General features: G+C 34.8%; 1 protein-coding gene across 1 annotated transcript in view; it reads left to right on the top strand.

The window, feature by feature from the left end:
• Positions 1 to 13068, top strand: part of LOC108557383 (serine/threonine-protein kinase NLK) — a 40497-nt gene that overhangs the window by 23356 nt on the left and 4073 nt on the right. The window contains 6 exon segments of the mRNA XM_017913877.1: positions 5044 to 5173; positions 5883 to 5938; positions 9258 to 9364; positions 9427 to 9512; positions 9572 to 10172; positions 11231 to 11324. Of these exon segments, the coding sequence (XP_017769366.1) occupies positions 5044 to 5173; positions 5883 to 5938; positions 9258 to 9364; positions 9427 to 9512; positions 9572 to 10172; positions 11231 to 11324 (1074 nt within the window).

Here is a 13068-nt window from a genome sequence, read left to right as displayed (position 1 = left end):
ATTGGGTCCATCCTACGTTTAGTTCCAATTCGAGCGAGAAACTTTGGTTGTCCGATTCGACAATTGGAAAAAAAAACGCGACTTTTCCATACGTGGAAATTAGAAAATCGAATCGCATTTCTCGTTCACTTGCTTTCTTTATTCATTTGCAAGTCGGAAAATCCTAAGAATTCAAAACACTCTCTCCTATAGTTCACTGACATAATTCTTTGGCGATATATTCCAAGTACGTCGCATAGTGCGGATAATCAAAGCCCAAAATATTTCTCTAGGCAATTCCTTAATTATAATGGATTGGTTTTGGTTTGTAGAAATTATGGGTGTTGTTGCTATTTTTGGGTGCAGGTATATTTCCGAATTTGTTTTTGGGTTTTATGGGTTTCTTTTTTTGGGGGGTCTTTTGGAATGGGGTTCCGGAGGGTGCGGATCCGACCTTCAATAGATCCCACCGCCATTGGCGATGGGAACGTTACCCGAGGGTTGCGATTCCTGATGGGGAACAGGAAGAACAAGTCTGGCGGCCGGAGAGAGAGAGTACAGCACGGTCCAAAAACCGTTTTCGCCCCATATCGATTGCATCGAGAACAACATAAACAAACCCAAGATGAAAGAAGTACAGCAATACTTAGCATAGTCCTGGTAATTGGTTCCACCACTGTTTGAATCCGGACTAATCGAAGACAATAATGGAAGTTTCACTATGCAAAGTATTACTGTAGAAAAAAAACCCAATTGAACTATAGGCTAAAGAAAGACGTCGGAACTAAAGTTTGTCTTTTCCCCATATCGATTGCATCTAAAACAACAAAAACAAAAACCAAAAAGAAAGAAGTACTTCAATACTTCGCATAGTCCGGGTAATTGATTCCATCACTGTTTGAATACGGACTAATGGAAAAATTAAATTAATTATTATTTTGCTCAATTAATTTTATTTCTTTTGAAATTTTCAAACCGGACTATAGGGAATCCGCACTATTCGAAGTATTGCTGTAGAAAAAAAAAACAAACCAATTGAAGGAAAGTATAAAGATAAACGTCGGAACTAAAATTAAAAAAATGTATGAATGCGAAAACGCAAATTTGCTCTATTTTTAAGTTGACTCACTCAGACTTGTTTACTACATGCATATTTTGTGTTTTCTTCCATTCTCTCTCCCCCATTCTCTGTCTTTTTCCATTATCATTCATTGGCGTTTGTAAATAAACATGCGAAATTTTTCACTTCAAACGAAATGCATTTTCCACGTACCCATAAATGGTAAAACGGACTCTATTTTTTTCAAGTCTTGCGGTAAAAATAAGATCTTTGTTAGCGCGGAAATAACTCGTCGACAATTATTGTTGTTCCCTTTTCTCTTCGAGGATCGGTGTGATCTTCAAGATGTTCGCACGCAGTTCTAAATCCGTTTCTACAAAAGTCTAATTTTAAAACGGCCAAGTGCACGTACAGAGGTCACCTCTCTCTTCTCTCCTCTCTCTCTCTCATTCGCGCTTTTATTTCCAAAATCGGGTAAACCTTGGATCGAGCTTTTCGTGCATGAACAAAATATGTTATTATTCTCGGCATTTGTCCGCAAATTTTTCCGCAAAGTTTCTCAACCTTCTCTAATTTGAGAAATTGTTTTCGTGGAATTGTATATATTTTTTAATGTTTACAGCGAAAAACTTATTAATAATATATTTTTTTTAATATTTAATGATTTTCTCTTATATTTTTTTTTGCGATTGAGAATGAAAGTTAAGCAATGGGTGTGTGTTTAACACTTACTCGGCGCAAATAAGAACGGAAATGATGTATTGGAGCAACAACTCATATTACTACACATATTGACACACGGCCACGAAGTCAATACTCAATTCGGGATAAAAACTTCCTTGCAAATACAGATAATCCTATTTACTTAAAAATAATGTAAGAAATTACTTAAATAAACACTATACGCATATGAGATCAATAGTATAGATTTTTTTTTCAAATCTTCAAAATTTAGCTACTTTCAATAAGTATTACTTATTGAAAGTTTACTTCACAATATTGTAATACATTTATTTTAGAACATGGAAGTATTCTAAACATTAACTACATAAAAAAATGTCAAGAGAAGATAAGATAGTTAAAATATGTTTGTTTTTATCACCTAAACACTTCAAAACTATTGGGGATTTCACTCTCAATCTCACAGAAATCAGCTTACAATCTTCTGTTTTTCGTCAATAATTAGAGAAGTGTTAATAATTAAGCAAAATTTACCCTTTTTTGGGAAAGTTTTTCTAACAAATTTGTAAATTAAACTTTGCTGAAATATTGATAAATATTATTTGGAAGGATCGTTGAAACTAATTATTAATTTGTATTATATTTTAATAATTATATATTTAAATATTTGCAAACATACAAATTGCGTTTCTCGAGATATTAATATAATCTTTATTGCATATCTGTGCAATACATACAATGGTTTATTCACTAATTGTTGCATTATTAATGTAAATAATTTTCGTACTAATTTATAAATCTGTAAAATAGGACAATGCAAACCAATTGATATTAGTTCATGTTCACAAAGAAAATTAATTAATGAGTTTTTTTTTGTTGAATAGATAAACATTTAGAATTACAGACATACTTTTTGAAGTTATAAATTATAGTAGGTTTTATTTTGTTAGTGCGGATTTACAAATGATACAAATAAAAATATATTAGTTCTTACTTTAATGAAATAATGATAATTGAAAAAAATAAATAAATTGGGCATTACAGACATACTTTTTGAAATTATGAATCATTTGATTTTATTAGTGCGTATCTTTAAATGATAAAGTAACAATCATACAATGATTGTTTGAATTGTGTTGAGATTATGTTTTTTTTTTGTTGTTGTTTACGATAAGTTTCCAAATAAGTTGCCTTGTTAAAGACAATGAAGCTCGCGTGTAATGATGATGGAGAACAAAAGAATGATGAGTATTCAGTGTGTAATTCGAGGATTCGATATACGCCGGAAGTGTGAAATGCATCATGATACGAAATAGAAGTACGTGAGAAACGGTTGCTCTGCTCGAAGTCCGCCGCTGTGGAAAAAAAAGAAAATAAAACAATGATAATGATAATATGTACGTATTTCTAAGGTTTTTCCTCCTCGTCCGGAGTTTGGAGCAAATACACATCTACGTTCATCCACACGGGAACAGAACAAAGAAGTGTAAAAACGGCCTTGAACCTACCTTGTGTTATAAGCGAAGCAGCGGCTCCGCCTTGGACAATTACCAAGTTCAACATCCTGTGACGGCTGCCCGAGTAGTATAGACCCCCCTTCTATCGAGGGGGGGCCCCCTTTCCACGGGGTTACCTAAAAATAATTCGGGAAAAGCGCCGCGTCTATTGAGCATTCAGACTTTGTGTAGTGTGTGTATATATATATACATTTCCCCATACACTAACAATTTCAATGAGTTCAACGCGTTGTTGTGGCGCGACCTCTAGGATTCAGGGACTTCCTTTAGATTTCCATCCCTGCAAGGCCCTTTTATCCAATTCCCATTCGACCATCGACCACTCTTCTCATACTTTTTTTTTATTTCCTCGATGCTATCGGTCTTATAATGTTAAGGTCTATTTATACGTACGCAAAGCAACTGACCTCCAGTACCTTCAAGCCTGTCAAGTATGAGCGTGTACAACGTTTGTAAAGTAAACGATTCACATTTTAACGTCGTTTGGTAACCTTGCAGAGCAGCAAGAGCACAAGGGAAACACAATGCTGCTGCTGCTCAGACGAAAAGAGACTCTTTCTAATCTAATGGGATGCTGTTTGGAAATCAGCTTACAAAACTACTCATTTGTCTGTCTTTGGTTATTCAAAAATTTGGTAGTAGACTTTTTCATTGTAAAGGTTGCTTCACGTCCATCGAGAAGACCTCTTTCTACATGTTTTTAACAGTGCCTTCAATTCAAAACATCCACAACATTAATGGTGATTTGTATATCTTGTCTGCTGTATTCAAAAATATGATTGTAATTTGGCCTCGATTTTTCATTGCTTTGAAAGACAGAAATAGAAACGATTGTTACCAACGTTTTTTATAGCAAATATGTCATTAATTAAATATTCATAGCTTTTCCAAACCATTTTGGTATTTATGTATTTATCATACATTTTATAACCATTCTATAGATCCTCAATTACTATTCATAATTATGATAAGTATGATAGTTATATACAACCAGTAACTAATAACATTTTTGCGACTAATTTTTGCAAAGTTCATCAAATATATTTTGTAATTTCTTCAAATTTCGAAGCTTTCAAAAAGTTCATGTTCAGAATATTTTCTTCAAATTTAGATAAAAAAAAATAAAATAAACAAAGCTAAATGACTCACATACTTGACAACATTAGATGATCTACTTTTAACTGCTTTATCAGAAACTGTGAACTACTTTTTTTTCTTGGATTAAATCCTATCTGTTTATGAGTGCTTCAAGTGGCCGTTCCTAATACGAATTGCTTTCATCCTTCTACGAATCGAAGCGTTCTAATAGATAACAAAATTGTTAATTCGTTAATTTTGATAATGAATAATAGACTCACTTCTTGTTTGTTTATAATTGAAACTATTTGTAAGTGGATCTTATTAATAAGCTAATATTTATGGGAATATTCTGATGTATAGCAAATAAATTATATGTTTACTTGAAATTTTCTATATGTTCAGAATTGTAAAATAATATAAATAGTGCATTATATCAATTTATTAAATTAATTCAAGGATAAGACATGAATATCATTATATTCAATATTTGATATATTTCAATGCAATTTATAGCCTGATAATATGTGACAGTTTTTTGGACAAGTCGTAAAATTTATAATATCAAATTGTCTCTAATTATAAAAGTTAAATTATATAAATGAATTTACAATTATATCGAAACGGCATTATTTTTAATTGAGATTCGCGTAGATGTTCGAATGTAGTCTTTGTAATGATCTTGGGAGATTATCGTTTTTTCATTGTTCTTTTGTTTGTTTGTTACAGGGCTGTAACGGATCCACGTGATGGACGTCGCGTCGCCCTCAAGAAGTTGCCGAATGTGTTCCAATCCTTGGTGTCCTCCAAAAGAGTATTCAGGGAACTGAAAATGCTGTGCTTCTTCAAGCACGAAAATGTAAGTAGTAAAAAAAAATATTGAATTTGCTATAGAAGTATAGGAGACATCGTTTATTTAACGTACATTCGTTTAATGTACGTTCCACAATACGTACTTGTACAATTCAATTGTTCAATACAATGAAAATAGAATTTGCTATAAAGTTCACTTAACGTACACCTGTTCGATAATACGTACACTATTATTTATGATGTCATGTCTATTCAAGTCCGATTGAAATAAAATTGTAGCGGGAATTCTCAGTAAATAATATCTGTACGTTAGTGTAAATATCGAGTACGTTCATGCGAACTAATTAACGCGCGTGCTAAGAAAACTAGTAAATACATGTATTTATTGGAATTTACCGTTCGATTAACGTACATTTGCTCAGCGTACAACAATTTATGTACGTACACTAATAAAACATCGGGATAAAACGAATTTGGTTGGACACCACATCCAGATAAAAAAAGAGTAGAAACACGTTCATTGTTCAATTATTCAAATAGCCGCCGCGAACAATGAATGCGGGCGGCGGTCGTTTGTTGTGCAAAAGGTCGCCAGAAATTTGTCGGAAACCTATGTGTATTACCACAATACCCCAAAGTCCGACCAAGTAGCAATTATTTTCGCATTAGATAGAACCACCGGATTCCGACGATTCTTTTCTTTCTATATTTGCATTTGTACTGTGTCGTTTACTATCTTGCGTGTTCTGTTTCAGGTGTTATCAGCCTTGGATATTCTGCAACCTCCGCACTTAGACTTCTTCCAAGAAATGTATCCTTTTTTATATATATGAACGTATTAACATGTGTGCGGTCCGTACCTGGATCGGATTTCGCCGTATCTCTTTTTCTCTCTTTATCTAACTCGTTTTAGGGCGCGCGCGCTTTTTTATAATTGGATTCGTATTCCATTATGCAAGCGATTTGGTTTTCCTTCTTTTATTTATAATTTTAATGAGCCGTCGAGCGCGGGCAGGCAGCAAGGTTGGCGGGGAATTTTGCAACCGAAGCGACCAGAAATAAATAAAAAAATAAAATAATAATAAGCGAATTCGCAACAATATGGGTCATGCGCTAAATACGATCCTGCCTTCCATGGCGAAATTGTTTTTGCATATTTTTATTTATTGTGTTATTCGAAAGTGGAGGAAGATTTGTGTCTTCCTCTTCTGAAAGCGCGCTGTCAAAATACGAACAATGTCTTCGTCGATGAAATCATCGATGAATTATGCCGTCGCTGTTTCCGATGATACGTTCTCACCTAATGCAAGGCCGTGCATGACATGAAAGAAAACATGATTGGTTTCGTTATACGTCGATTATCATAACTGCATTTCTGCTCACCACGCATTTTTTTCTGTTATCTATTCACTTGATAAGCCAACTCCAACTAGGCACGTTTTCAATTTATACAAATGTGTTATATTTTTTTTTTGATTCGCTTTACGTCGTTCCACTATCGTCGTTCAACGTCATACAAACAATTTAATAATCGAAAAATTACAGATTTTTTTAAAATTTGACTAATCTAATTATAATGATTATTTTTTTTAACACTTTTATAGATTACAAAAGCAATGAATAGAACAAAATCATACACGTAATTTGATATTTAATTAAATGTAAAGATATAATCCGAAAAATTTCAATTTGTAATCTGATTAAGTTAACTTTTTCCAATCATTTTAGTTACGAAATTAGACAATAATTTTAGTAATAATTATACAATTAACAAAAAAAAAATGCAGACAAAGATGACAATGATGAAATGACAATCAATATTAAATTGTTTCTTGCAAGTTATATTAGGTATATTTTTGTATTGGCAATTATCAATCCAAAATTACTACGATTTCTACTATATATTTCTGTCTTATCTGATTAGTCTTATCTTTCCGTTTAATAATTATTTTTGTAAGCAGATGAATGGTTTACGTAATTTCGTAATCAAATAATTCAATTCGGTGGTATTAGGGTGAATATTCCGATTTTTTACTTAAATACTCGCACGTTATCTCTGTCATTTCGAAGAATTTACGTTATTGGTGCACGAGGCATATCATTATTTTTTAGTTACATGCTGATATTTAAATATTAACAGTTTTCCTTTAAAAAATTCAATTAGTAATTAGTTATGTAAGCGGTTTGTACAACAGTTAATATTGATTATAAATGTGTATTGCAATATATTAATGAATTTGGTTCATTGAAATCCGACACACGTAGTAATTTTTTCCAATCGTAAATGTTGAATTATGTTTCAAGGAAAATGTGCAATTTTCGTTTTTGTCATATTGATCTTTTGAGACAATTTGAAATTAACCTCGGTGTAGATTTGAAAGCAATTAGCTCGTGTATTTGAATAGTAAACTCTTGCTCACTGAATATGTTATGTAAACCGATGCAAATTTAAGTTGTCATCTTGGTTAGTTATACGTTGTTTGATTATTACAAGGTTAATTAGATTTGGTTTTGTTGGGGAAATGGGAGGGAGAGAAGGGGTGTCAGAGACTGTGTAATTTAGATTACGAGAATTCAGCGAGCTCAGCGCGGAGAGGTCAAGGGGCCGTGAAGCGGTAATTCGCTTCGATATACGTCGTTTCGGGATGCTGATTGCATCGTTGTGCGTCGCGCGATTTTAATGAAGCGCAGAAGAGAGACTCGCTGTAATATGATGAGAGGGTGGAGCCAGTTGATAAAACAACCCCCACTCCACCCCCCTTTCTCGCTGAATGTCAATTAAGTGGCCGTCCCGTATATTTCCGTTTGAACTTAATTAGTAATTAGCTGCATTAAGCGAAGATACATAAATTAGATCGGGAATGGAGCGGCAGTTTGAGTTATTACACGCCGTCCGTGTGTACTATCAATGTTCCACTCGACGTCCATTTGGATGGACGCATTATGTACCTATGCTATATATATATTGGAACATCTGCATGTATCATCGTGGTACAGTCCGGTTATGAAATTTGCTTTGGTCTATGCAGATTTCATAATTTGGACTACGTTTTCCAGACAAATCAAATTGTTATTTTATTATTATATTTTTCTGTGCGTGCCGAGAAATCATACATAATGTACGAGTTGTAGTCTGGAAAGGACGAAAATAAGCCTCGGATATTTTTAAACGTAAAATCGATAAGTCTCTCTCGGTATGCATTAGTATATAGTACCTAAGGCTGCGGAATGAGTGAATTTTACATGCGGATTGAGGTTGAAGGTATTCCCTTTCATTACGTTTCGTCCTTTTTTTTTTCTTTTCTTATTTTCGTTTTTGTTTCGCCGCATTGCTGTCGAAACATGTACTTTCTCGTGTCCTTAGGAACTCGTATATGCGTGTGGGTGGACGTTGTGCGAAACACAGCTGTGCCAAAGCTATGCACACTATTGAAAACGAGCTTTGCACTTTTCCAATTCGGTACGAAATCGATGCAAATCTAACTAACCGCTACAATTTTCTCAAAACTAATTTTTCTTTTCGATCGTGCATTTGAATTCGTTGCGAAATTATTTGGGTTACACGATTTTCCCACAACAGTCTTGAAAAGGAGAAAGTCTGAGCGCGCACGCACGGCGCAAGTAATGGAAATAAACTCATTTTTTTTAAATCTGGATCCTCTCGCGTTGCGTTCTTAAGATCCGTTTCCGAAATTAAAAAAAAATAATGAAGAACTGGTCTAGTTGAGAATTCTGTTTATACCTACCACCTCTCTTTGTAAGGTGGTGCAATCAATAATGGTTTTGATGGGAGGGCAAAAACCTTCGAGCGCGCACAGGTATTGTTCTGTTAGCCTCTTTCCCTCATCGCCGAGAGAAGAGTATCTTTCTTCTTCTGCGTGTACCTGAGGAGAGACACCACTACTCTCTGGTCCAAGAAGTATCAGAAGAGGCGAGAGATCTCTGGCCTTGGTCGACGAGAGACGGGATCGTCTCGCGCTACCTGTTTCCCACGGCGCGCCGCTCTCAGCATTTTTTCTCTCTTTCAAATCCGAAAAGAAGAAGCAAATGATAAATAAAATGAAGTAAAAACCACGTCGTCTCGCTCCTCCGAGCTCTTACCAGAATTTTCCTTAACATCCACCTTTCAGATACGTTATAACAGAACTCTTGCAGAGCGATCTTCACAAGATCATCGTTTCCCATCAGCCACTTTCTTCGGACCACATCAAAGTATTCATGTACCAAATTCTCAGAGGTTTGTTCTTTTGACGATGGATTGCGTTATTCGATTTCGCTATACGATTGTACTTCTTTCAGGACTGAAATATATACATTCTGCCAGGATATTGCATAGAGACATAAAACCAGGAAACCTCCTTGTCAATAGTAATTGTGTTCTTAAGGTATCATCACTACTCTCTTTGTTTAGATGTTCGTGTTTGCTAACGGCTCTTGCTTCTAGATTTGTGATTTCGGATTAGCGCGCGTCGAGGAACCCGACTCCTCGAAGCACATGACCCAAGAGGTCGTGACTCAGTACTACAGAGCCCCGGAGATCCTCATGGGCGCTCGCCACTACACTGCCGCCGTGGACGTATGGTCGGTGGGCTGTATTTTCGGTGAGCTTCTGGGTCGAAGGATCCTGTTCCAGGCCCAGAATCCCATCCAGCAGTTAGAGCTGATCACCGAGCTGCTGGGAACGCCGTCGCTGACGGATATGAGGTACGCGTGCGAAGGTGCCAAAACCCACATGCTCAACAGGGCCCAGAAGCCTTCATCCCTTACTGCCTTGTACACCCTCTCGAATCAGGCGACACCGGAAGTCGTCCATCTCCTATGCCAGATGCTCGTCTTCGATCCCGACAAGAGGATGACCGTCGTCGAAGCGCTCGCTCATCCTTACCTGGATGAGGGTCGACTCAGGTACCATTCCTGCATGTGCAAATGTTGTTACACAACGAACAGCGGAATGAGGCAGTACACGACCGAGTTCGAGACTACCGCTCCTCAACCCTTCGATGACCGCTGGGAACGGAAGCTGACGTCCGTGCGCCAGGTGAAAGGTAAGTCAATTCACACACCCAAAAACCCATGAATCATTTGATACGCTACGATCGATCGCAGTTTTATACACCCTACAACCGCTCTTTCAATTTGAAATAAATATCCGTCCATTACACACTGACCATATTTCACAAATTCATTCTTATTGCTGAATCCACTTAAGGGGTTCATTGCTACCGAATTCATCGTAAACGTAATTTCTGCATATTGAAATCATGCATTTTATATACATATGCACACCGCATCGCCTACATCCGCAGAGTTCAGATGACACTCTTGTATCATGAAAAATCATTAACAGCAATACATTCAATATAAAGTACATATGTCATTCCATTACACAACCACATTTTTTTTGTAACAAGATTAGATGATGATGTTATAATTTTGGATATATTGTACCGCAGATTTCTATGGAAAATAATTTATTTTATGAGCGTCAAAAGATTTATTTTACAAAATTTATTTATTATAAAAAACTAATTTCATCATGAAACAGAATTTGTGAATTATCAAAAAAAAAACAATAAATAGACACGACTATTATTGCAATTCTGAGATGAAAAGTTCTATATACTATGTCAATAAAGGACAAAAATAACATTTTAGAAAAAAATAAATCAATATAATGGGCGCAGAAGAGAAATTAAGAATTATTCTCTTTAATTTTCTTTAAAAAAAATATAATAAAAAGTTGCGTACACACTTTATCTGATATTACTACATATGAAGTGTAGTTTGTACGTATCATTAGAAGCTACAATGCATAATCTGTTAACGAAAATAATCCATTCAAATACCAGATCATCTATAGCAGCGTTTCTTAATCTTTTCGCCGTGCGACCCAAAGCAATATTTGTTTGTAGTTGTACGTCGGCCAAATTGCTAAGAGTATTTCACCAGTTCTTCGCTTTGACACAAGGTGACAGATGTCATTCGGGACCCATCAAAAAATTAAATGTGTATATTGTCCGAACAGAAAATAATTCGCAAAACTCTTTGTTGTAATCTAACATCTTCTTTTTTACTATTTTGATTTTTTTGTTTATTTTTGCAGAGGAGATGCACAAATTCATTGCGGAGCAATTGAACACGAGTAGAGTGCCACTTTGTATAAATCCGCAGTCAGCTGCATTCAAGAGTTTCGCCAGGTAAGACGGCAGCCGACATTCTACGAGCAGCGCAGCGCCATTGCATAGGTGACAAATGCACTTTGACGTTTTGGTGTACGTCTTAATTAATCTTTATTATTATTACTTTTACCACCTCTCTCTCTATATATATATAATCCTACATTTAATTATTTTAATTCTCTATAATTTTAATTTAATTTTTTGTTGCTGTTGATTACCAACCCTCTTCTTTCTCTGCATTAAGTCTCTTCATCCGCTTTACATCATATACATATAAATGCAATCTCATACATATTCTGTATAGCGCGGAGGTCGTCGTCATAAGCACAAACACACACACACACATAAACAAAAAGTGTCGGCCCGGGAGGCTCCTTTGACACTTTGTAACTTCACTCCAAGGTGAGTCACCACTGGAGTTTCCGTGAAACCTTTCGACCCAACAAAACCAAAACAAACACAAAATTTGTTTAGTCTCTCATCTCATCTTCGACACCATTCAATCAACATCATCTCTCTGCGTGCTCTCTTCTCCATGGTCGTGGTTTACTACTACATTATAATTGATTATTTATTTGCTTTTCTAACGCTAACGCTTGTTTTTGTTTCCTTTGCACAATCTACAAGTAAATCAATTAAAGGTTAACCAATTTCCAACCTCGCGTTAAGGTTGCAATAAATACATTCTGGATCCTCCTTATTAAGACATTTAAATTAATTAACACTAGCAGTAAATCGCCTTTAGTGATTCACCTTCCCAAGAAGCAAAATCCATCTTCAGCTTTGTCATTACCAAATTTAGCGAGGACACCCTGTATATAATATAGGCCATTTGCATACACAACCACAGCTCTTGTATGTATATATTAATACTATTTATTAATCATGTGATCAATCTTTTACTTTTTGCTCTCTGCATATTATAATTATTTTTTTTTCTGTAAATTTTCTCAAAAACGAAAAAAGACTAAAAAATCTTTTGGTGAATCAAAAATACACTTCTTGCTTTTGATTTCGCATGTTTTTTTTGTTCAAATTTATCATTCTCCGATTGCAGTGATCTTGCAATTGACAAAAACTAAGGTTATTGTTTTTCCTCCATCGACGTTCATTTCTTTTGATGATGAAGATCGCGATCTCTCAGACTTTCCGTTCAAAAAAAAATAATTAGATAACATATTTTTATTATTATATATTACCACACGTACACCAAATTGTCGAAGTGTTTTTTTGATTTTTACTTTTTTTCTCTCGATGTTTTATAATTTCGTTTATTATTAATTTTTTTTTATTACTACGTATTATATTTCACTCGTAGATGATCGTGAAGGTTGAACAGAAGCTAAATGGACAAGTGATCAACTTTAAACTGGATTCGTTTTGAAAAAAGTTTAAAAAAAAATCATTTATCCATTAAAGGGCAATTAGACAAAATATCTAGACGCGTTACATCAAAATGCAAAATTTAACAATCCTAGGATCATTGAAATTTTGATTTTATTATAGCTTTTTAAAATTATCAAGCTCTAGCTAAAGTAATTCTAAATGTGCTTATGTATATTAAAGGCAAATCTGTTCACCTTTACATCAAAATTATTATTTAAAACAAAAAAAGTTCAAATTGATTTCCATGCTGGCGCGAGCGACTGATTTTTTTTTTAGTCTTAATCTATATTATTTGATTTACATTATTTGTTTTTAGTAGTTTTTGTTATTTTTTTTATTCTACAATACTTTCATCCTTCATTTCGATAAAGTAGCC

This window comes from Nicrophorus vespilloides, unplaced genomic scaffold, assembly GCF_001412225.1.
Source record: "Nicrophorus vespilloides isolate i.1.1-1 unplaced genomic scaffold, Nicve_v1.0, whole genome shotgun sequence".
Taxonomy (NCBI): Eukaryota; Metazoa; Arthropoda; class Insecta; order Coleoptera; family Silphidae; genus Nicrophorus; species Nicrophorus vespilloides.
The sequence above is the reverse complement of the archived record's forward strand: the minus strand, read 5'-3'. Positions and strand labels throughout refer to the sequence as shown.